This window comes from Polyodon spathula, chromosome 17 (genome assembly GCF_017654505.1).
Source record: "Polyodon spathula isolate WHYD16114869_AA chromosome 17, ASM1765450v1, whole genome shotgun sequence".
Taxonomy (NCBI): Eukaryota; Metazoa; Chordata; class Actinopteri; order Acipenseriformes; family Polyodontidae; genus Polyodon; species Polyodon spathula.
The window spans coordinates 26,720,569-26,747,148 of NC_054550.1; the positions used below are offsets into that span (position 1 = coordinate 26,720,569).

A 26,580-nucleotide genomic window follows, 5' to 3' on the forward strand; every position below is an offset into this window, starting at 1 on the left:
CTGACAGCTTCCTTTCAAAATGCAGGGAAGGTATTTGCACGGATTTCAGGTCTTACACAAACTTAATTACATGGAACCCCATTTTATCATTCTAATTCCATGTAGCGGAGGTTGTATTTACAAATGAGAAGTCTTTGCCTTTTATTCACAGCTTTCCTTAATATATTTATCAAAGCAGGTTCATTTACAAAGTGCTCTATCTGTGGGATACAGGCAGGCAGACATTAACGAAGCTTTTAGGTTTATCAGGCTCAGTGGCTGATGAGCTACCCGAGGGTCAATTGATTTTGTGGTTCTGTGATTCATTTTTTTCTCATTTTTCTTGGATCACAATGAGAGACATGCCTGGAGAATTAGCCAGTTTGTCTGCCTTATCTGTCAGGCAATTTTATTTTTTCCAGGGAAGTCAAGCTACTTAAATTGGCCACAGGAACTGCCGTTATCTGACTTTAATACACCCCATAGTGTGGATAGCATTTCAATTACACCAGTAACCAAAGCTTAGCTGCAGCCTGTTTCATGCCTAGTGCCATACAGAAAGTGATGCACCTACCTACAGAAGCAGAAAATTGAGTTGCCTTGCTTCTGTCATGGTGATTAATGCAGAAATAAACTCAGAACCTGAAAGAAATAAGAGAGTCTCTATTCCGGGGCGTTAAATTCGTTCACACTGGAATATATCTATTAGAATACCTTAAAAGGCTGACAGTATGTCCACTGCACGTACAATGCTTGTATAGAGACATTGCGCAGGACCTGAAGCCTTGCAAATAAAACCTGAGTGAAAAAAATATATAAATAAACAACCAGATGCAAAATGGGTCTCTCTGAAGTGAATAATTATGCTGCAGTGCCATATTTTACATGCTCTGTTGTGCACTACTGGAAATGGCAGAAAGGTCATTGTTTCACCATTGTCAGTATAAGTCAGCATTTTGTCTTCAACTTAAATGAAGAGGGCAGTTTGTTTTGCAGGGGAATGATACAGGATGTGACATGGACATGGAATTCCTGTTGATAGGCATACCGGTAAACACTCAGAATTGTGAGCTGCTTCCCTTTGATTTGATGTTGGCAAATTATTGGCTAGTGACAGTGAGAGGGCAGGCAGTCGTCTTCAGTTTCCAGCACCCCCTGGAGAGGATGTAGCTGAATCATTGCTTTGTCTCCCAGCACAATCGTGTCTTGGAGAGGCCACAAGGAAGCTCTGTGTTTGTGTCGTTGGCAGCGCATCATTCCTGCAAGGCTGCCAAAAGCCATAGCATTTACCTGGGATTCACCTGAGCGCCTGTTGTTAGAGAAAAGAGTAGCAGAAAGAACTGTGTATTCTGTAAACAGAAGGTTAGCAACAGTTATAAAGGGATTTGTTGCTGTTACACAATACATACATGTGCTTATGTTATATACCCACCCTTACTGATAAGCTAAAAAAAAAAAAAAATCCACTACAGTTAACAAGTGCTACTCAACCAAAAATCTGTGGCCTTACTAATTGACAGTTTCTTTGTAAAAATGTACTGAGGTTTACCAAAATCAAAGCTTGCTAAAGTATAGTAGAGCCTAGTAAATATATGGTGTCAGAAGCCTAATAAAGAATAGCATTTTAATGCTAGTTTTTAGTCTATTTTAAAACACTGACTTTATTTTTAATCTCCTTCAGTAATTCAGAACAACTGAAAAGCAAGGAGGAGTTTTTTCTCTTTTTTTTTTTTATCGAGTCACATTTCCTGTTCCATTGTTTTAATGTTGAGCCTTTGTGCATGACTCACAGGCAGACATTGCTAGCTGTTTTCTTAAAGCTGCCCTGTAATTCTCCAGCTCCTACCAGAGCCTAACACTGCCAGCTGCAGGTGAAATGGCCATTCATTTAGTCAATCTGCACTGTGCACAACTGTGCACAATAAAGTCACCATTACATCTTAAATAAAATTCTATTGTTACAAGTTTAGAAGTTCATTTTGTGCATATTTGTGTTATCATCAAGATGTTAAAACCAGGTGAGGTAGTAAACTGACCACTATGCTGTAGAGGATGGTGTCTCTTGGCTTAGGTAGCAATTGGAAACATGCAGGTCCCAGCTGTAGTTGCCATTTCAAACCTTTTTGTTAGTCTATCAGTCTGGGCTAAATGGACCCTGACAAGATCCTTTCAAGTCTTTAATGCTGACACAGTAAGACATACCCTGCTCACCACCATAGATGTGATTATTGCCCTGGTGCTGTTGACTGATGCACCCGGCGCTACTATATATATATATATATATATATATATATATATGCATATATATATATATATATATATATATATATATATATATATATATATATATATATATATATATATATATATATATATATATATATATATAAAAAAAACACTTTTCAAGTATCATACTTTTCGTCGTGACAAGACGTATAAAGCAATATATAATTTAACTTTTGTCATGGTACTTTTATTTTTTTTTATATTTTTTTGTAACTGAACCGCGACGTCAGAGAGAATAATAATAATAGCAATAGTTTTCTTTTTTGCAATTCTGATATTCAAGTATTTACCAGCTGTAGCTGACAGATTACAGTACTGAATACATCTAATCCTAGTCACAGGCCAGGAACCTCCTATACGCAAAACAATAAGCCCTAAGAAACAAGCCTAATAAGTGACTCATTAAAATCCATAGAAATAGGCTGTGACCTTAGCATGCAGAATATATGGAGCACATGATGAGGAATAAGCCTGCATCACAAGCTACGAACACACACTGCTGCTCTCTGCACACTCCCCAGCTCCTGATATTCAATAAGCTTTAGGTATGATTTATGACATGCCCCTTTGACAACATCTGAAAACTGCAATGCTATTGTCCTGGCCGACACTTGCTGTTGCTTTCATTGTCCAATGATGTAATGGACGTGTTTCATTTAGTCAACTAGATTATGTGTAGAGCTGTGAGGATCTTGCCCCTGCTCGCAGTAGTCATTGTTCAACACATAATAAAAGTATGCTATCAATTTGCCAGCAGAGGAACACTTAAGTTCAGTGACTTACAGCCCAGTGTGCTTGCCTTGCAAGCTGGTAGTTGGCAGGGGAAATGAGCAGCTTTAGTTTACAAAGATTTTGTTAGTGGCAAAGAGGGACAAGCAGGCTAGAAAATCTAAAGGACTGGGCAGTCCCTTAGGGCAGTAATTTACTGGTTTCAGAATTTTAAATTCTTTGAGATTAGAACTGTGGGGTATTTGCCGTGTTCTATCACCATAGCATGTGTCACATTGTTATTTGAATTGCGACCTTGTGATAGATACGATGACACTTCTGTCAATGCACAACAAGCCATGCAACCTATTACACTGCCTGTTTAGCTTTCTAAAAATACCCTAGGTACGGTACTTATGTCCGACATGATCTAATAACTCAAAAAGAGTCGTACAGTTTGTAGCAGCCTTCTCCAGTGCAGACAGGCTGATCCTCCTCATTTAGGGATTACTAATTGGCAGTTCATTAGGAGGATTGATTCTGTTGTCTGATCCTAAGGCCCAGCCCTAAATTAATTTGATCTGGATTTGTGACACTGCAAAGGTAATTACATCTTTGTTACATGTAAAACTGGATTCAATGTATTTGGATAAAATTGTATTTTTGTTCTTAATATCTTTGTATGATGCCAGTCGCCATATCATTGCATAAGTAAATAGTCTGGTTGTTTGAATTTGATTAAGACTCCCTTGTACTTACAATTCTTTATATTGTTACTGTACAGAGATGCTGTCCATTCTAAGACAATAAGGCAGATTGCAGCCGCATGTGCTAAAATGTATCAGCCATTGTGTGTGTCTCTATTGACTTCTGCTTTATTTACTTATCTGACACTATTAAGATGTCTGTGTGTAATTAACAGGGCCGATCCACCTGTCAAACACCAATTTGGTTATTTCATCATTGTCAGGCAGCAGTAAATCTGAAAGTCTGGTGTGGGCCCCACACAGATGGAAACAGGACACTTTTCTAAACATATACTTCATTATGAAAAACAGGTGCCCACAAAAATGTTCTTAAGATAAACTGCTATCTTTTATTAATAATACAAAAATGAACCAATTTTCTTAACTGTTACACAGTCATGGTGATAATAATAATAGCACTGAGTGGAGGAGATTTAAAAGGACTAGGTTTTATTAGCTAAATAACAGGAAGGCATGAGAATTTGTGTGGGTCTGCTTTTTTTCTTGTTTTTGAGATATGGTGTAGAAAAGGGAAAAAAGTAGGTTAATTTATTTCATTTTCAGGTATAGAGTAAAAAAAAATAAAGGGGAAGAAAGACTTAAGGATGCAGTTTTCATGAATAAGCAGCTTAATGCATCTTGGTACCCACAGTAAGCCTTGTAGGAGCTCAGAGTGCCTCAGGCAATCTGTGAGCAGAATAGCAATTTTATTACTTTGTCATTAAACCAATTTCACAGCAGTATTGTTTGTTAATGAGCAGCAGCAAACGAGCGAAGATGTCACACACTGGAATAGCGGCAAGATTTGTGACCCAGGCTCAGAGCAGTAAGATGGGAAGGCCAGGGCTATAAAAAAGAGAACTACTTTAAGATAAAATGCAAAGTCTGTACAGTCAAGCATCTGTTTATGAGCTTCCATTTTACTTTAGAGCTTGTCGAGATATAAAGGTCTGCTGGTAGGTTCTTTAAATATATTGGAATAATATTTGTCAAATATTTGGACATAACCTGCCAATGTTAAAGAAAGGATGCAATAAAAATATATCTTTAAATAATACCTCAGAGGTGCTTAAGAAAACCTGCACTGGCTCAAGAAACGCAATAGCAAAGAATGAGAAAATATATATGGACCATTTTATTTTATTTTATTTCCTTGGCTATAGCCAAAAACAACACCAAAGCAACCATTTTGTGATTATTTATTTTTTGTCATAAGCTTTATGGTTCGTGAAGCACGCATCAATTACACGTAATGTAGAACAGAATGGCAGAAATGGAAGCAAAGGACATGGCTAGGTCCGAAATTCAAAATGTTTTCCATGTATGCACACTGATATGCAGTGCCTGTTTTCTGTATGAAAACGTATGTATCACATGATTCATCGCAGTCCCTTGCTTAAGCTACTCTTTACTAGCCACTGGTCCCTAATTTTGTGAGGATTGCACCTATTTACAGGCTTAATTAAAGACTTGAAGTCTTATAAGTCCAATTGGTGTCTCAGAAGAATCACCAGTGGAAAGTGTGTTTTTTAAAACAACATTCCACTCTCATAAACTGGTCTGTCTTATCCCACCACTCTGGAAATGTAGCTCTTTTCTCCATGACAGCAGTGTTTTTAAACAGTAGACAGTGCTCTGAGCCATGGGAGTCCACTTGAGACTGCTTTCTGCCTGACATGGCACAACCCCATAGACAAAACTCTGGCTGGACCTGTGCTAGTTGGCAGCCATTCAAACCTTGTCCTCTGCCAGCACTATTACTGGATAGCAATGCCAGACAGATCAATTCAGTTTTACATTCCAGCCATTATTTATAGCATGCCATATACCTGTTCTTTCTTATGAACTAACGATTGGGTAAATACATTATACATAAAACATGGAAAAGCTGTCTGGAGCAGGCCTTGCTATTTTGCTGATACAGCAAATAGTTTTAAAGGCTACAAAGCATTGAAAAAAAGATTTAAAATAATTAAGAGTGAGCTGTTTAGGGGAGTCTCAGATCTTGACAGGTTGCTCCGGGGAATGGGGAGGGGGGCGATAGCACCAATAGCCAGGATTACTTCACAGTGGTGACTAGGTGAGATAACCTGCATTGACATCATTGAGTTCAATACCTGTAACCCTGTGAACCGGCCACACATTCAAATTTTGTTGGAACGTGCTTGTTTAGTGTTTCATCAGGTCCATTGGTTAAAGTATTATAGGTATTGACAGGTTTGCTATCGTTCTTTTTGTGTGGAAACTGTAATGTTATTTTATAGCTTAAAATTCTGTCATTATTATTATTATTATTATTATTATTATTATTATTACAAAGGGGGATGTGGTACAGGGCACGCCACCCAGAGCCCACTGGTCGACAAAGGCCAACATGTTGCCAGCAGACTCAGAGTAGTAGTAATATTAGTAGTATTATTATTATGAACACATTTTCACAGTGTACTGTTGTGTGTCGATTGGTCTCGCTTGTCAACTGTCAAATTCTAAACAAAGTATATCATACTCAATTGATATTAATAGCATTAATAACATTGAAAAATGATGCATGCCTTGGCAATACTATTTTGCCCATCTGAAAACTATGGTGCTTTCCACAGCAGTATTTATTGAGCTCTTGTTATGACAGTGCTGTTTTCATTTAAAGCCATTGTTTGTGTTTGAACTTTGGAGGTTTTTTTTTTTTTTTTTTTTTTTTTCTAATTCCACCGAGAACATGTTACTACGCATAGCCCAAAATCATCAGTATATATATATGAATTTATTTGAGTGTGATTGCAACACTTTAGTTTGTCACCTCTTGTAATATGTTCATTAGCAACACAGTGTTATGGGTGCAGGTGGTTGCACTCAGCTGTCAGAGGTTCAGTCCTTGGCATGAGACCTAAAACTAAGGTGTCATCTAAGCTGGTGAGATATGAGATGTCCCTTGACACTTCTGGAATAAGAACCAGGCTAATGATGCCTGTGATTTTACCACATAAACATCCCAAAAAAATCTAGCTTCCCATATTAGCTTAGTAAAATAACACAACTAATATTGGCTTGTCCCACTATGGTTATGGTTAAATATGAATAAGTATTAAATAAGTGCAAATTGTTAAATATAAATTCAGTGCAAAAGCACATGTGATTGCATATAGGTAAATTGCCCAATGCGATTTTATAAATGTATCACATTTTTAACAAGGTTATTAGCTTCAGAACAAGCAGGTTTCAGTGAGGGGAGGAAACTTTTAACCCTACAGCTAAAATGGCCATTGGGGAATGTTGGCTTTCTTCTTGATAAAGCAGAATGCGCAGAAGGCATGGAGGAATGTTGTAAACAGACTCCAAAGAACCACAATTTAGCCTAAAATGTATTCTTTCAAATCACATACAAAAATATGACAGTAAATCTGCCTACTCAAGATGAATTAGTATTGAAGTGAGGAATGTGCTGTGAATGTTCAATAGGAAATCGTGTTAATTGACCCCAGAGAGTAAGAAATAAAAGGTTCATATTTCATTCAGTTTAATGGTGATTTTTAACATTTCTGAGCACAGTCAAGTAAACAAATGTTTGAATGAATTGAAAGCTTTTTTTTTTTTACTTTAAATAGCTGCAACGCTTGTCTGAGTAGTCAGAGGGTTAAATGAGAGAATGATTCATAAGAAGGCAGGTGTGGAAAATGGAGTAGGTAATGCACACTACTAATGCTTTAAGACTGCAAACCCAGCTCTGTAGCCTAAGGGACAAAACTGACAGAGCAGTTCTCAAGCCGGGATCTCTTTTCATTCACACCATCTTGACAACACGGCTTTACAGACTGTGCCTTGGGATTTGAGAAACAATAAGCAAGCATGCAAAAGAGACATAAAGTTTGCATTCTTTCAAACACTGGTCCTGACAGCTAAAAATGTACAGGTATACGTTCCAGTACCCTAATCCTTTGCCTTAAGAAAGTGACAGAGCCTCAGAGGCTTTGATGCTAACACAATGCTGAACTCATGGGGATTTTGTTAAAAAAAAACAAAGGTGACTGGTTCATTGTTTAAATGTTGCCAGCCTACCTGGTACTTTGCAAACAGTGCTTTTTATTTCTGCACTTTTGTTTAGTTTGATGTAAGTGTTGGAGGGATAAATGATTTAAAGGGCAATTCAAAGCTGCAGCTTGTTTTACTGTTAATGTTCAATAATCATTTGGATTAAAGGAACAACATCGAGCAACATCCAAAACACAATAATCGGTTGCATCTACGTGTGACATTAGCTTAAGGTTTAATTTTTTCTCTCCCTTATCGTTGATAGGTTAAATATTAATGTACCTTTTAGTACAGTACCTAACAGTGCTAAACTACCATTTTTATTTTTTAAAAGTCCTATTATCTATTTAAATAGTAGCTTTTTTTCTGTAATACCTAAGCTTTAATAGCGTTTTGTAGTTGAATAACAGCTGCCTAGCTATAGCCAGAGAAAACACACCATTATAGGTTGTGACCTGCTGTTTAGATCAAACAAAACAGATTTTTCTTTTAGATGCCCACCTTTTTAAGATGATCCTGTTTCTGAACATATTGTCAATGAAATGTCAATTTTGTTTGAAATATTGTGACTTCCTTGTCATTATAAATCAGTCCGCCTGTTAATCCCTGAATCTGCCTGTTTGATATCTGACAATATCCACCAAGGCAGAATCTCTTACTAGATTATTGTAGTTAAAAAAAAAAACAAGATCCTTATTTGCGATAGTGCCTTGAGATTAGTCTTGGAGCACTGGAAAGCAGAGATTACCTTCTATTCCTTTTGGCCCAGTACAAAAGGCTTGTTGCAAGCAGCTTTTGTGGAAGAAAGGGAAAGGAACTCTTCCTTTCACCCCCTTTGGTTTGTGAGAATAATCTGGCCGACCCTGCACAGCAAATAGTAATTTTAACTGGGCCAGCACACAGCTCAGACTGTTTGTTGTCTACAGTAATGATAGAGCGGCAATTCTCTCTGGAGTCAATAAGAGCAATAATTGAGACATTTTGGTCTGCGTTCCTGAATCATTGCTGTTTTCCTGAATGACAGCATTACTTGAAGGCCATGCCCTCCTGCACACTGACCTCAATTCAAGGGTTTTCAGACTGGCTAGTTGCAATGTATTTGCTCATTGCAATGGATTATTGTCTATTTTAAAACTTGAGTAAAACATAACTGATGATACATGAAAGCAATTTTTTTTGCATGTTATAGTTGTTGTGTTATAAATTGATGAGAGATACATAAATAATAACAACAACACACTAATAGTTCTTTAAAATGATGTAAAATGTACTACTAGGCATTTAAATAGGACTACTACTACTACTACTACTACTACTACTACTACTACTACTACTAATAATAATAATAATAATAATAATAATAATAATAATAATAATAATAATAATAATAATAATAATAACATTCCTAGCACATACAAGGTAGCACAAGCCAGATACAGAAACAGGTTTGTTTTGGCCAGGATTTACTGTTTGGGAGTTTGGAGCTTTCAATTCTCAGAACCCAAGAACTGGTAGTGCTTGTGCAGGTTAGAAGTCTATGGTTGCTACAATAAGGCTCCTTTCATACAGGTGTGTTTATGCCTGAGGCTTGCTGGCCACAGTCCATTCCATTCACAGAAGCTGAATTGAACAATAACTACCATATCTCTTAAAAAAAATAAAGTAAGCGTCAAAGGAGATGTCTGAGAGCTTTGTCGGGGCCAAGAAAAACCCTGTTGCAGTTGTCAGAGCTTGTTGATGTTGCAGAGAACAGAACAGTTTTTTTTCTGCTGGATTTTGTGGTTCTGCCTTAGGAAATAAAGTAAAATAGAACAGAAGAACAAAGTCCTTGTGTATAAATCAGCAGCTGCTCCATGCTAGATCAAAGGCATGACATTTTCTTGCTGGTCTGCTTGTCCACTTTAGGTGTTTGATAGACAACAAACAGCTGGGCTGCCACACAGTTCAGGGCAGCTAACTTCCAAAGGTGCTGAGGAGAGCAAAGCCCAAGGTTCAACAGGAGTTAATGTGGGGAATGCACCTTTGTGGTTTGAGGAGTTGGTATAATTCTGTTGGACATTTCTACAGTCTTCCAGGAGGTTTTGTTTGCATAACAGAATCATTACCAGAAAACCCAACTAAATTGCCCCCCAATTTGCACTTCAACACCGGCATGAATGAAATATGATGCATAAGAGGTGGGAAGTGATACATAGGCAAAGATGATTTGCAACTTGTCAATTGGGGGGGGGGTAGGGGGGGTAGGGGGGGTAGGGGGGTTCAAAGTGAAATGTAAAGCCACAAAACACAGGTTAACCATCTTAGGAGAGATACTTAAGAAAAAATGTGCTGCACTGCTATTGATTTCTTTTAATTAGCAGCTCGTTTAAAGTGTGTCAGTTTGTAAAACAAATATATCATTCTTATTTTAGACTTAAATGTATTCTTCTTTTTTGAATAATTAAAAAACAACTGGAAACAAATGAAAACAGATCAGTGGAACTTCGGAATTGCTAGGAAAAATCCCGGAGAAGAGTTCTAAACTATGTAAACAGAACGGCAATCTTAATGTCAGCTAGTTTTGTAAAAACTTCTAAAGTGATTCAGTTTCTCGTTGTTTCACATCTGCAATAAATCAAATCCAGGGTGAGGTAATGTACTAGAGCATATGTCTCTTGACTCATGTTTTATCGTAAAGAAGAAAGATCCCAGATACGAATTGCTAGAGCAAGTTTACTGTGTTTCTCTCGTCCCCTTTTTTCAAGTAGCTTTGAAAGTTCCTTTTTGATAGTATAAGATAAATCTCCAGATACATTGTGATGCAATTCTTAAACAGTTAGTGTCTAAAAAATGGTAATCTGCCCTGATCTTATCTTAATTTACAATAGATGAGATTAAAGCAGTGCAAGAGTTATGCATGCTGGTTTGTCATTTATTTGGGAGGAAATATTGAATGAACTTTATAAGGCCACCAGATGATTGTTACATTAAATAACTGAATGTGTAATTTCACAGTTTAGAAGACAAAGTTCTTTGGTCATCAGAAGTCATCAAAATATACCATAAAGGAATGATTGAATTTATAATAATGAATATACACAAAATAACTAGAAGACCAGCTTTTCTGAAAGTATGTTCATTTGCATGAAAATATACTCGGATCAGATAGTGTTATTAGTTGCACACATCTCAGCCAAAAGTAAAGTCAAGAATTTGACTATCTCATGCAAATGTACCCTCTGGTATTAGAGCTGTACATTATAACATGGTATTAAATAAATCAAGTTACGAACTTTCACAGCTTAATTTATTAGAAGCAGTATCTCTAGTAATGGGCACAATTTCTGGGAGCTACAAATTCAGTGTTCTGCAAAACCTGTCAAACAACTGACCAAGCTCTTGATTTGTAATTGGATGAGAGGGCTTTACTTTTGGCCTTGTTCCAGGTTACTATGGTTTGGCATGAAGATTTCTTACAGAAGGAATGCTGACAACAGGAGTAGGTTTCCAGGTGTGGCCTAAGTCAGTTAACCAGAAACAATGCTTTTCTGACTTAAACAAAATAAAATGGCAAACAAGAAGCTTAAGCAATCATCATCATATATATATATATATATATATATATATATATATATATATATATATATATATATATATATATATATATATATATATATATATATATATAAATATATTTTACCCCCCAGAGAGGGTAAATATAGTTAATTCCAAATTGTGCGACCTATACGGAAGAAGAATCATGGTGTTTTCTAATAAAATTCTCTTGTGTAATCACAGTTTGTGCTGCAGGGTCAAATTACATGGATGTAATTAGTTTCTTGCATTTTCAGGCCTTGCCAGAAACTCTCTTTTTTTAATGTGTGGATTTAAGAGGTCAAGTGACCTATAAGCTGTTAAGAAAATCTAAAAGGCAGGTAGCTATAGTAACAAAAATAGACAGTATTATGTCATATAAATAGGCACAATTAACAGCTACATGATCTGTTTATTTCTTCAAGTATTTATTTTAAGAACTATTTATGCTCAAGGATCAAATGTTGACCCACAGGCTAAGTTGAAGTGGGGTCCCATGGTAATGCCTATTATTGGTACCTCACTGTTAGTGTAGTATATGTTCCATACAAAAATAAGCAGTTGTACACAGCAGTAAATTTTGCTGTCAAACAATGGACAAGTTCCCCAGTAAAATGCATAGTCTGAAGTGTATCGTGTATGCAGGCCTAGTGCTATTGGAAATGATTTGAAAAGGTGGAATGAGTTCGTATGCTTACGGAGAGACCTAGGGTTTTTACACTCCAGTGTAAAAATGACCGAGCTGCATTTTTTTTAAAGGGCTCAGAGCACTGAGAAAATTTTTATATGCCCTAAATTGATAAGTAAACCTGAAAGCAACACAAGTGGATAGCTATGTTTTTACTAATGTAAACAATCTGATGAATATCCCAAGAAATGACCTCCAGCTGACCCCTTAACCTTGCCTTTAATTATTTGTTTGAAGACAGTATGGAGTTCCCATGCTGAGAGGAGAAGGGGGGGGGGGGGTGACCGTAATGGCTGGCAGCTCTGTGTGTGTGAGAGAATTTCAGGGGAACAGGGGGAGAGAGAGCTATAATAAGGAGACTACCAGATGTAAATAATAAAAATGGTTGGGGGTAAAATAGCTCTGGCTTATTTGTTTTTTTCTACTTGGAATGGAAAGGATATGTGAATAAAAGGGGTAAGAAAGATTCCTTCGCTCTGTGGTTTAAGCACAACCACAGCACGCCTCATTCCCATCTCTGGAGCTTTGTTTTGTTGTTATAAGCACACACCATTAGCAGCTCATGGGAGGAGAGAAAACAGTCTTATCAGCCTGGCCCTGATAATCTCAATTGGCCTTACTCTTACTGATAAAACACACTGTGGAAGCAAAAAGAGTTTCGGTCAACTCCCAGTGTGTTACTGTGGCAACTTAAAAAAGCACGGTGTATGTGTAGGTTTGTATATGCACTATATCTTTTAAGTAAAGAAAGTGATGTAATGTTCATAAGGTACACTAATCAGTTTAGTTGAATCACTTTGTTAACAGTAATTACTTGGCATAGTAGCTGGTTTACTGTAGTAAAAGTTGCTGAAATGTACTAAACTATATAGACAATGCAAGCACTTTCAACATGCTTCATAACTAAAACAATGGATCTTACCTGTATTTTCTTGCTCGGCTAGTTTTGATGCTAGAAACCTTTTAACTGCACCTCAGGCAGGGTGACATTTCTGACAACAAAGGTAGATTAGAAAGCCTAAAATACATCTTTGGTCTCACACTCCCAGAAAACTTTACTTTCATGTATGCAAAAAAAAGTATGCAAAAATTAAGCCAAATTTCCCATTTCTCCCCTGTTGTCTCCCACTGTTTTTGTTTGTTTGTTTGTTTATTTGTTTTTTATTAGCTTTGATATTCTATACAACTTGTACTTTATACTCGCTATGAGATTTGCCAAGCAAACCTTTAAATGTCTTTTTAAAATATGTCATGTGTCACTAAGAAAGCTGTTTAATTAATAGGAATAGTTCAGACGTGTACTCGGTACGGGATTAGAAACCAAATTGATTCCAGTCCTTTTTCATCTAATGGATGTTTTCATAGAATCTTTTAAGTGTTTGAGCTTTAAATACTAGTACCAGTCTGAAACAGAAACTGTTTTAGTCATAATATGAAACATATGTTTCTACCTGTATTTTTTTATGTGAAGGTATGTGAATGGGCGACTCAGCTTGCAGTGGCCAGTTTGCCTCAGTGGTAGACCTGGGTGTCCCAGTCTTAGTTAAAAAGGTTGCCCTCGGCTGGCACTAACCTCTAAATGACCCCTAACTTTACAGTCAAAAACTGCAGGAGTTGGGAAGGCGCAGGGGCCTTTGTGGACCGCACTTATTTGCTGTGTGGTGGTGATAAAACTTCAGACAGCCTAATTGATGGGCTGGCTGACATAACAATACCTTGTGAAAGCAGAGAGTGGCAAAGCCTGGTCCTCGTTTATGGACAGCTGGAAGGGTAGCTGAACCTCCTATAATGAAACTCATTGCAGGCTGTGAACTTTTAACATGTTTCTATTTCGAATGAGTGATAACTCACACACAGAATATGTTTATGTATATTAACCTTGTACATTAACTGCAAAGGAAACCTGGGCTTAGCTCGTCTAAGGAAAAAAAAAAAAAAAAAAAACTGTCTGGATGAACAGCGACAGCTAGGCCTGCGAATGCCTTTGGAATTGTTCAGCAGTAGCCATGGTTACCTAATGTAACTAAAACCTTTATTTAGCAAAATGCATAGATTAAAATAAACAAATGAATGCTGTTGCGCAGAGTGTAGGCCAATTAATCCAAGACTTTTTTTTTTTTTTTTTTTTTTTTTTTTTAATGTTCAATTATGTACAATATATTGTAGTATTACAGCTTTTGTCCTGAAAACCACCACCCCCTCCACTGTGTAATGTATTATTAATGCATGCTTTAACTTGATTCATTAGGTTATTACTAGTAAGCACTCTGATATATTTTGTTCCCTTTTCCAGGTTTATTAATGCCAGAAGAAGAATAGTACAGCCCATGATCGACCAGTCAAATAGAGCAGGCAAGTCCCAACTACTAACTATTTTCAGTTCCCACAGGCAAAAATCTTTATCAAGTTATTCGTCAGGAATCCCCTCACCTGATAAATAAACGCCAACAGCCTGGCATTCTGGGATCTCATATTTTTCTTGTGCCCCCCCCCCCCCCATCTCGCTGTTGGAAACAACCTCACTAATTGATGCTAATAAGAGATTTCCCACCCTCGCGCTACTGAAACTGCCTTTTATTTTCTTTGTGAATTGGTAATTGGGCACAAGTATTAGCACCACAAGCAGTAATTTGACTGCTTCGAGCTGCTGCAGAGTCCCTCCCACTGCTTGTCTGCATCCAATCAGGCTTGTCTGGTTACAAAGCCTTACCTCTTGCTGTACACTGTAACTCCTTATTGAATTTGCTTTTCTTCTGTAACAATTCATTGCCTGCCTATAGGGCAAGCGTATAGTCACAAATTAATAATAGCTGAAGTTTATTCATGACTCTTTTTCTTACATATTCATTGTACAGTTGTATTGGATATATATTCATCAGTAATATACATTTATAAATTACTTGTAACACCTCATTTTCTACACCCATTTGATGAAGACGTACTCAAACCTACTCGCTAGTCTTTCTTCTAAGCGTTGGCTGGGAAGGAAGCTCTGTGCTGTGATAGGGACTCCGGTCACTGACAGGTTGCACTTGATGGGTATTTGGCCTGCTGCTGTGTATTATCATTTTGACTGCAATGCTAAAATTATGTTTCTTTACTTTGTTACACTTCTGTTTCTGTCTCTTCTTTGTGAACATGATGATATAGTCCTTGAAAATAGGTTGAATCAGACTATGTGTTTAGTTTAGTATGTACTATCTTCTAATAAATGAACAATTAAAAGTAATGGTAGCGTAGCAGCTTAATTAAGCAAGACAGATCCAAAGATACTGTGCATTAAAGAGAGACAGAGATCTAGAAATAATTTTTATATTTATCCTTTTTCATGTTTTCTGCCTTTTCCCAGACATACGTGTGTGTGTGAGTGAGCGCGTGTGTATTACCCCTAATATATATATATATATATATATATATATATATATATATATATATATATATATATATATATATATATATATATATATATATATATATCCATATTTAATCAGTCGAGAAATTTGATAAGTGAAACTATACACTCCGTACAAACACATATGTACATATATACACAATATGTGTGAAATATATATATATATATAGATATATTAATATAGATATAATATATAATATATATATATATATATATAAAATATACACACCCTCCCCTCTGTATTGTTTCAGTTTAAACTGGAATGATTGCTGATTGTTTGGTATGTCTTCTCTTCTTTCTCCTCTGTGTCCACGATTGACTACAATCAGGTTTTCTTCTTGATCCTTCAGTGAGTCAAGGAGCAGCATACAGTCCAGAGGGCCAGCCGATGGGGAGCTTTGTACTTGATGGCCAACAACACATGGGGATCCGGCCTGCTGGTAAGCCACCAGCAGCCTTCGCACCAATCCTGTAGCTCCATCACACCCTCCCTTTACAACCGCCTCCATCCAACCCAAACGTCATGTTCCTTCCATCTCAGGGTCTCGCTCTTGCCTGCTGCCTGCCTTGCCTGTCTTCTTTGCACACACTTGGGGATATAAACAAATCTTTTAATATAGATTTGTGCAAGATTTTATTTTCACCCCTCCCCCCCCCACCTTTTTTTATCCACCAAATATGCTAAATTGCAAAGGGGTCTGTTCTTACCATCTTATTCGATCTTCCTGATTTTCTGGCATCTTCTTGGATTTTATCTCCTTTCTAGGACCTATGAGTGGAATGGGCATGAATATGGGCATGGATGGGCAATGGCACTACATGTAACCTCCATCTTGTAAAGCAATCGCAAAGAAAGGGGGAAGTAAGTACAACTGGGCTTTTTTTCTTAACTCACAAGCTCATCACCCCCCCTCCTCCCTTAAATTTCATTCGCCCCCAGATGCATGCCTGTCCACTGCAAAACAAGCAGGTAACCCTAACAGTAGATTGCAGCTGACAAATTTCAGAAAAGGACAATTGCTGTCAATATTTATGACTGCAGTTTTATTTCTTGCAATACCACTGTAGCCCACTATCAGACAGGCAATGCAAATGTTGGACATTTAAGGAAACATAACATCTTGAGGGCACCGGTTGACTGAGAGAAATTAAGCAGGCTCCAGCGAAGCAATAAGGAGGAGAAGTGAAACCGTCCTTTGAGTGACATAAATCTGTCAGGCAAGGATTGATGCCCAAATTATCGTATATGCAAAGATGAAATGCTGCAGTTCATTATGCCTTGTCAAAATATATGACAGTGGTGACACAGTAGATTCTTCACTAGGGAGTCTGTGTGTTTTGATTATTTTTTACACAGGCCCACTGACTTTCGACACGAGACACAGAGACAGGAAAGTCAGTCAATAAATTTAAGGGGGAAGACATTAAAGAATGACTGCATATAAAAGAGTGAATTTCTCTCACCATGCCTAAACGACTGCAGACTGATTAAGATACCCATTACACCTCTCTGCGAGCAGCATTGGTGACATTTGAAAAATCAAGACGTATCACATCCCAGAGGCACTAAGGCATAAGAAATTTTATTTAACACCTAAACTTCTTTGTTTAATGAGGCACAGTATAATAACACTTACCTTGATTAAAAATACTCTCTATATGTAAATAGAGGCCAGATTTCGTTGGGGTCACTGTGGCAACACCGGTGATGGAGCAGATTTTCTCTTTTTCTTTCCTTTGCTAATGGAGTCAAAAATGCAGAGAGCAATGTTCCCTAAAACAGCCACACAGAGACAGCATTTGCTCAGCTTGGATAATTCTTAATATAGGCCATATAATTTCTAGCCTATTTAATTACATAACATATTTTATGCTTCATGACCAATTACATTAATAGCTTAATACAGAAGAATATTATCCTTTCTTGATTTGATTATGCAGCCACACAATATGGTGTATTTGGTACTTAATTATCATCATCCATTGAGTATGCTGATGTGCTAGAACAAACAGGGTAGCTGGGACTGTGCAGTCTGTGTTATTGTCTTTAGATGGTTTTACCACTCCTGTTAATAAAGGCCCACAGATCTACTTAACAGAATGACTACAGTTTAAAAGACTAGATTACCAGCTTACACAGTCACAAACATCTGTTTGGCTTTTTAACTGGAAGTAGTCTAGGTGAATAGAGGTGAATATTCTTCTCAGGTTTAGTAACGGGTTGATTTAAAATGACAAGTTACTCATATTTTTATGTGCTGTAATCCCAATGCAGTACAATAGTTAATTATGTGTTTATTAACAGTAAAACAAAATGTCTTGTATCTTCCAAGAAAGCATAGAATGTATGCAGTTAACAGCTCATTTTATAATTCCTGGAAAAGTCCTGCACCTTTTCAATTTCCTAATTGTAGCATGTGGCAGAGAAATGCAGTACTGAGCATGCTCCATGACCTTACAGCAACCCCCTTCCCCTCCCCTTCTCCTTACCTTCATAATCCCCCAGAGGGTCGCATTACAAAGCAGTCTACAACCCAATGTCGTAGGTCCCGCTTCACTTTAGGCGTGTTTACAGAATGAATTAACAGCCAAATTGACAAAATAGCAATGCCCGAAATCCTGGTACATTCTTACGCATACCTACCCCAGTGTGTGCTCTGGAGCTCCTTGTTTTGTTTATCTCCTTTCTAAACTCGCACACTCTTCTTCAGCTCAACTGCTTGCTCTGGTTAACAAATATGTTCACTGTTGCTTCGGTGGTAATTGTGTGTTTTTTGATAGAATTTTTGTTTCATTATTATTTTTATTTATTTATCTATTTATTTATTTTTAAGAATGAAACAAAACGGCAGTTTTATTTGTTTATCACTCACTGGGTACAGTGAACATAACAATAGTTATACGTTTAAATGAAATATACTCACATCTTTTTATCCCTAGAGGAAAAAAAAAACTGTTCAGTCAGACATTGGACTACTATGTATGGCTGGGTACAACTGTAGCTAATGTGAACTCTAGCTTATTTATCTTAGTGTGTTTATTATATGCATTTCAATGCAGAACTAAAATTAAACTTAATTTGGAAAAAGTGTGATGTTTACATGTATTTTAATGAGCAGTGAGATTTTTTTTTTCCACCTTTAACAAACGTACTTTTTCAGGGGGATAAAATAACTAGTGCACACCCTTAGTGGTCATTTTTATACTGCCCTCATTACAGAAATTCCACATAAAAGGCAAAACTATTCCAATTCTTTTTATTAAATACGCAAAATTTCCATGATTGTAGAAACAGTAATCAATGGTTATTAAGATCACATATCATGTTGAGATAAAACATAAAAAACATTATGCAACTTGAGAGAGAATGATATTTCTTTAAGAAATAGACATAGAGAAATGTGTTCAAATAAACGACACCCCAATAATATAGGATACACAGTAGTTTGTTATTTTACACTAGAAAGAAAATGTATTGAAACTTAATAAGTAAAAGAAATAATAATAATTGTATAAATCCACCAAGTAGTTTGAAAGCTTGTGGTATGCATTGTTCAGCATTAACACTTAACAATCGCATTCAAATGCTAAGGACAGCCACAATAACACATAGTCCACGTTTTAGTGGACCATTAGTAACAGCTAAAGATGCGATTGAATTACGACTGAAGAAAATGCATTTTACTGACTTTTTTGTATGTGTGTGTGTGTGTTCCAGGTCTACAAGGCATGCCAGGGGACTATGCATCTCAGGGTGGTCCTATGGGCATGAGTATGGCACAGCCAAGTTACACTCCTCCCCAGATGACCCCACACCCTTCCCAGTTACGACACGGACCACCAATGCATTCATATCTTCCCAGCCATCCCCATCACCCGGCCTTGATGATGCACGGGGGACCCCCGCCACACCCTGGAATGACCATGTCAGCACAGAGCCCCACAATGTTGAACCATGTAGACCCTGGAGTGGCAGGACAGATCCTGGACATTCACGCCCAATAGCATAAGGGATCTCAAGAAAATAAAAAAAAATAATAAAAAAAAAAAAAAAAACAACTAACTAAAAACTATTTTCAAGACTTTTTTGAATTCTGACCAGAATTATCTGACACTTAATGGAATTCCAGATGAGTTGTGATTACTTTTTTTACTTGTGATTTTATTATTTTCATCAACAGTAAATGGAGGACCAAGCTAACAACACAGTCTTTCTTAACGAATTGCAGAAGATGTTCGACTAAAGTCTCTCTGGAAGAAAAATAATTAAATAAAAAGCTCCAAGAGTTAATAACTACTGTAGTATAAAAACATAGGAACTTTAAAAGTTTTAAACTTTAAAAGGAAAGTTAAACTTGTGCATTATTTTGTTTGTCACTCGGTTTATGTTGCCTCAGCTAGTTTTAGAAGAAAAATTTATCCCTGCTTTCCACACTGTGTGTGTTGTTCCCAGAAGAGAGAGCCTGTCTTGGTGCAGCAATAATGCAATTTACAAAAGGAAAAGTTGCCCTACATGAAATGACTGCAGTGGGCAACTTGGAGTCGAGATCTACCAGAAGAGCTGGAAAGCTGCTCTCCATCTTATCTCATAACAAAGTTCCGTTTTGAACATGTGTTTCCATGTCATGTTATTTTTGTTCTTGAATGAATGTGCCCTGTAGATAAACAAGTCCTCAGTTGATTGCCCAAGCACTGGATTGTGTTTTTTTTTTTTTTTTTTTTTTTTTTTTTTTCTGGACTCTTCTTCTTTAGAGCCTGTTGAAGGAAACCTGACGTTGGAATAAGCAGCTTCCACCGATAGTTCTCAGCCTGGGGATCGACACAAATGCCACATGGACAATATTGACAGTGGTGGATACCTTTGGCAATGAAAGAAGCTATTGATGGTTTTTGCACCAAAAAAATTCAAAAACTTAAATATGAACTCAAAGCTTGAAAACACACAAAAAAGCAAATAGAATATTGTAACAAACTCTGTACAGAGTTCAGTCAATTAATTGTTTCATGTTAGATATTATATGTGTTTACCTCAATTGAAAAGAATGTTTTTGCTAGTATCAGATCTGCTGTGGAATTGGTATTGTATGTCAATGAATTCCTCCCTTTCTCAGCACGTGTTTCTCAAAAGAAGAAAATGCTGTTTCCCCCCCTAAGCTTTGTCAAAAAAAAAGAAAAAAAAATACATGAAATACTTGTATGAGGACTGTGACGTTATGTTTAAAAGGTGTCAAGTCACAAAGGCTGTAATAAATATTTCATTTTTTGATTTTTGTTAGATTTCTGTGTGTTTACATGTTTTGCTATAAACTAAATTATTTATTTCTTTCCCCTCAGGAGGTGTTAAAAGAGTTGTCACTCTTTAAAAGAATGTTGTATATTTAGATGGTTTTTCAAAGAATAAATTAAGTTGTGGGTGATGCATTTTAACAAATTAATTACATGAGGTATTATTATTATTTGTTATTATTAATATTATTATTATTATAAGTATTACTTTACAATTGAAATGAGTCCCTGTGTAAGTGATTTTTTGTTGTTGTTGATTCCTTTAATGGATAACATGACATAATCAACAACACTATATACATCCTGTTAAGACACAAATAACTAACTAATTACAAAGTATGTGTGCAAGTTTATAATGTGTTACGTGGATATGTGTGTGTGTGTGTGTGTGTGTGTGTGTGTGTGTGTGTGTGTGTGTGTGTGTGTGTGTGTGTGTGTGTGTGTAAACTATTGCACTGACTAGATTAAGGACCTTTTGTATTAAATGGCTAATCACTTAAATTCACACAACCTAAAGATTGGAGTATTCATATCTCTCCCACGTTACCATTGTAAACGATTTTAGCTACAGGTACAATTAGATATTCCTGCCCAGTATTTCTTAGTTGAAATAAATATATAATAATATAATAAAATAATTTAAAAAAATTGAATTAAAGAAAATAAAAGTAAAGCTTGGTTGTCCTAGAAGGTAAGTATATGTATACATTGAACAAATAAAACATTGTTTCTTAAATAAGAATTATTATTATTATTATTATTATTATTATTATTATTATTATTATTATTATTATTATTATTATTATTATTATTATTATTCATAAATGAATATGTAAAATCATGTGTACTTTTCTTTTTCGAATCTAGCAATCAGTTAACAGTTTTTTATTTGTATTACCTGTTATTGACAATAATGCATTATTCACACAATTAAAAATGTTGTTTACATTTTGATGAAATTGTCAATATTTGAATGTGTGCAAAATACTTAATACGTTTATTTAGGGAAACAGGTTGCTGTTTGATATTTTAATATATAGAGTCAATTCTGCCTAAAGTTCATTGGTGTTTTATGTATGAAAAACAATAGGCCTACATTCCTTTACTTGAATAATTTATCAAATATACGCTTATAAGAAGTGAATTTATTTATTTAGTTAACTGGTCGATTGTTTTGTTTATTTTTCAAAAAAAAGATAGACATTCAAAACTTAAAGGATTTTATATAGAAGTAATTACACAACCTCTTTAATTTAGACAAAAACCACGTGTACTGTTATACAGTTATAGCTGCAGATAAGTAGCCTACAGCGACCCCAGCTGGTTGAAGCAGGCCTGCCTAAGATGTTGTTGGCGCTGAGGTATTTGAGTTTTGTTTGCCCCCGGCAACCACAACCCTTAACCAAAAACGACTATCTTAGATCAACTCTGTGATGGGATTCCTGACAGACCAGTGGAGAGGAGCTGAAATTAATCTCACACTGCTGAGAACAACCAAGTCTTAATGCTTTAGTTATTCTGTTTAATAAATAGTTAACAGTATTCTTAACATCATCATCACTATAATAATAATAATAATAATAATAATAATAATAATAATAATAATAATAATAATAATAATAATAATAATAATAATTCAGACAGCATTTGGGTCTCATATGTCACATGTAGATAAATGTTACTATTTTTATTGGTCAGTCATGGTAAATTGGTAAGGAATATATTTTTGTTTTCGTTGCAATAGAGGTGGAGGATTTTAGTTTTACGCCTACTCGGTGATGAATGTATATATTATAGATTAAATACTTTTTATATCTAAGTCAATTTTGAGTTACATTAAATTTGAATGTAGGCTTTACATTGTTGACTATTCTAAAATAAGTCGATGTTTATGGTTATTCAGATATGTGCTGTATTTTGTGTGTTTTAAATGGTGAACTAAGTATTAAGCCACTTAATTTTTTTTTTTTTTTTTTTTTTTTTTTTTTTTTTTTTTTTTTTTTTTTTTTTTTTTTTTTAAATGAGGTGTGAGCCCAAAGTATGGGTGTTAACCAATTTCGTTAAGTTTTTGTTTTTGTGAATAATATTTAAAGCCGCTTAACTGTTTAAAATAAAGACAAGAAAAGAAATAATAATAAAAAACCAGACACCAGTAATGTAATATTTATATACCGAGTTGTCTTATTTTGACATCCCAGCCTTTATGTTGGTTGTTATAATAATACTAGCCTGCGCAGTAGTAGTAGTATCATATTTTTATTCGCGGATTCGGTGGACTGTCGCTTTTTGGTTACTATTTAGAACTATGTTAATTGTTGACATGACTCCTACTAGGAATGTTATGACCTAACACTCAATATAAAATAATATACAAAGATAAAGCGCCTGTTCTGAAAAGATAGTAGGCTGTTACCCACACTGTTAATCAACACGAACAAAAAATACGAACAAACACAACCCTTTGATAAATCAACTTTTTGCATCCACCCCTCTTCGTGTACCTAGGTTGTCACTCAAATTTAACATTTTCTATTTTAGCAAATCCACAATAAATGAAGGAATTAAAAACGTAAATAAAAGCGTTGTGTAAAGCTTTTTTTTTTTCTTTTTTTTTAAAATATATATTGTTTAAGAAAATATCCCTGTTTTGACGAAAGCGAGTGATTACTCATTATTGTGAAGGTGGGATTTTAATAATAATTTTTTGAAGAGACAGAAGGGAGATTGCTTGTGCCGCTTCTCTTTGCAGCTTCATCTGACAGTGATGATGGATGATCCAGGCGAGCTAAACAACTCCACCCCTTCATCTCCACACTGTCAAAGCTACTTTAGAACCAGCTCCAGGAATAAAATATGAACGATTCCATTAGAACATGTTGATTTCCTAGGCGTTTCTGTCCAAAACACAAGCATTTTAAGTGTTAAATAGATATTCAATGATACCAGGTAACTGATCCAAAAAAAAAAAAAAAAAAAAAAAAAAAAAATTGAAAAAAAATTAGACAGTGTTATTAATTAACCCCTAATAATTAGGGTCTGCTTAACAAACATCTGGACGAATTTAGGTTATTCGATCTGTGCCAACGCTTTACTGTATGGAAGGCCGATGAAATCAACGAAAGCGACTGAAACAGTGTGTTAAAGACAATATCACCGACCGTTCAAATAAAACATGATCTCTGTTTAATGTAGCTATATACTAGATTTAATATTTCCACCACTCTAGTTTCTGAAACAAAATTGCCTTTGTTTGAACCATTTAAAAAAAAAAAAAAAAAAACACCTCTCACTCGTGCGCGCGCTCACCGTGCGTCTAAATATATCCCTGAAATTAACATTTTATATTAGCTTGTTTAGGGTGTTTTTGTATTTCTCTTTGCTTTTCGCATTTCAGTAGTTTTTTTCTTTCTTCTTTCGATCCCAAGGTGTTTCTATGGCTACCTTAGTGTATGTGTGAGGGTCAGATTGGGGGTTGGTGCTCCAGAGAAAAGGCTGCGTTTTGGAGATCATTTATCAATGTCACCCACATAATGATTCTCGCTGCAGTCTTCTATTGATGAGGATAATTACATTAGCTCAGAATGAGTGATCAATGAAAACACGCCAAAAAAAAAAGAAAAAATCCTCCATTCTTTTATATTACCAAAAAACACCCTAATACAAAAACAAAACAGGAGGTTTTAGAAATTTGAGTTTGTATTCCATTCAGTCATCACATGTGTAATATATGAATCAAAACACATTGATTACAGTGACATTTTTAAATACAATTTTGAATACCGCCCTGGATCATCTGTCTGGTAATGTATGCGTTATATTAATAATACGTTCATAATACTATAAAAGACTGACACGCTTTTGTGTTGTGTTTGGAGTCAAGATGCAGCTCTACACTCTCCTGAACAGGCTGAAGAAAATAGTTCGCTTTTTGCCTTTCAATTGAAAAGGGAACCTCATTGCTTAGTGTGTAGTTTGATGCTAGCATATTGAATAATGTTGAAAACTGTTACTATGTGCAATATTTACAAATAGAAAAGTGACCTATTGATTTGGCTATTGATAATTTCTGTAAGAAGTTTACAATTTAATGTACTTAGAAAATGGTCTTTCTTTGATCGATGCTTTGTTTTGTAAAAGTCTTCATTATATAGACATGTAAATCATGGGGGGGGGGGGTGTCTTTGCAAAGGTCATTTAGTCTTATGAACTATAATGTTACCGCCTGCTACAAGTCAAGCAGGCAATCTTCAGGCAAACTTAACATTTACTGTGTATACATTTCAACTAAACAATGCATCCATAACGCTGTGCGATTACAGTTACAATAGCTGCAGATATTAAACACACACACACACACACACACACAAAGAACGACATTCGCTGCATTAGACATATTTTGAGATAGCCTAAATTAAAAATATGATGTAGCCTTATTGAACTGGTATGATTTGAACATTTTTCTTAGGCTGCTTTATAAAAGCGTAACTATATATATATATATATATATTATATATATATATATATATATATATATATTATATATATATATATATATTATATATGAGAAATAAAAAAAATAACAGTGACATACACAAAATAATATCGATGCTAAAGAATATTTCCAGAACAATAATACCGCTGTATGCGTGTTATAATTGCAATAGTATTTATATTTTAACAACATGTCATCATTTCTGTTGATTTCAATCACAAATTACGATTGAATCCAGGCAGTTCTTTGTGTGTGTGTGTGTGTGTGTGTGTGTGTGTGTGTGTGTGTGTGTGTGTGTGTGTGTGTGTGTGTGTGTGTGTGTGTGTGTGTGTGTGTGTGTGTGTGTGTGTGTGTGTGTGTGGTGTGTGTGTGTGTTTAATTGTCAACAACTATTCCCTGCAGGAATTTTTCAAACTCTTTTGCCTAATTTTCCACAGCGCTAGATGCCAACTTGTATTTGCTGTTGATGTTCACGCCTGGAGGGAGACAGCCTTGAATAATCTATTTATTATTTCTGATATTTTCCATCTAGCTCTCAAAAACAAGACAGAGAAGAAATAAACTGGTGAATGAATTGGTATACTCTATATAATTCTCTTTGTAAACGACGTATTGCATGACAATAACTATAACAATCTGTAATTTTAAAGAACCAGTTTTCACATCTAGTGGCTAACTCGCTTGCGGTTCTATTTTTACCTGCATTTAAATGATGCAAACAAAGGCATAACCATGCCATTGATAAGAAACTCCGTTCAAAGTGAGACAGTATGTTTTTCTTTTTTCTTTGTATACTCATTTTAAACATGCTATAGTTTTTTTGCAGTATGAATACTTATTAATTTACACTTAAAGCCTTCTTTTCAAATTGTATTTTTTAAATTGTGTTATACATAATGAAATTGTAAAAATATTTGGGACATAACTGCATAAATAAATATATAAATACATAATAGGCTGATAATGTAGAAGCCCGTGTGTTGTTTAATAAAAACGCAAGCAGGAAGAAACGGCTTTTCACGGTCTGATTATATGAACATGCATCTTAACATATGAGGCTTGGATACTTACTATTAATAATACATGGACGAGTGGAAAGCTGAATAAAAAGTCTACTGTGGAAAAAAGGGAAACTAACGATGTGGTTTGCCGTTATAGAAAAAAAAAATCTGATTTATAACTAGCAGGGTAATGCTGAGGACTTTTTCTGCCTGATTGCCTTTTTGAATTAGAGCCGATTTCTTCACACTCCGGCAGTGCTTGTCTTCTTAAAAATGAGTGACAGATTTTTTCCTCTGTTTCCACCTCAAACTTAATGATGTAAATTTTCTAATTAGTTAAACCACATCGCTAAAGGCCTAAAATTCACCATTGCTCCTTATTT

The 26,580-nt window shown here is 35.6% G+C and overlaps 1 protein-coding gene across 9 annotated transcripts in view; it reads left to right on the forward strand.

Annotated features, from left to right (window-relative positions):
- The window catches only part of LOC121330023 (homeobox protein Meis2-like), a 68,589-nt gene extending 47,736 nt beyond the window's left edge, over positions 1-20,853 (forward strand). For 3 of the 9 annotated variants that reach the window (XM_041276231.1, XM_041276229.1, XM_041276233.1), the window contains 3 exons: positions 14,300-14,358; positions 15,748-15,858; positions 19,137-20,853. In XM_041276231.1, coding sequence (XP_041132165.1) covers positions 14,300-14,358; positions 15,748-15,858; positions 19,137-19,423 — 457 coding nt within the window. In that variant the 3' untranslated portion in view covers positions 19,424-20,853. Of the gene's footprint in view, positions 1-14,299; positions 14,359-15,747; positions 15,859-16,184; positions 16,281-19,136 lie in introns of all 9 variants that reach the window. The other 6 variants (XM_041276237.1, XM_041276235.1, XM_041276238.1 and 3 more) reach the window with 3 other exon arrangements.
- The last annotated feature ends 5,727 nt before the right edge of the window (positions 20,854-26,580 follow it).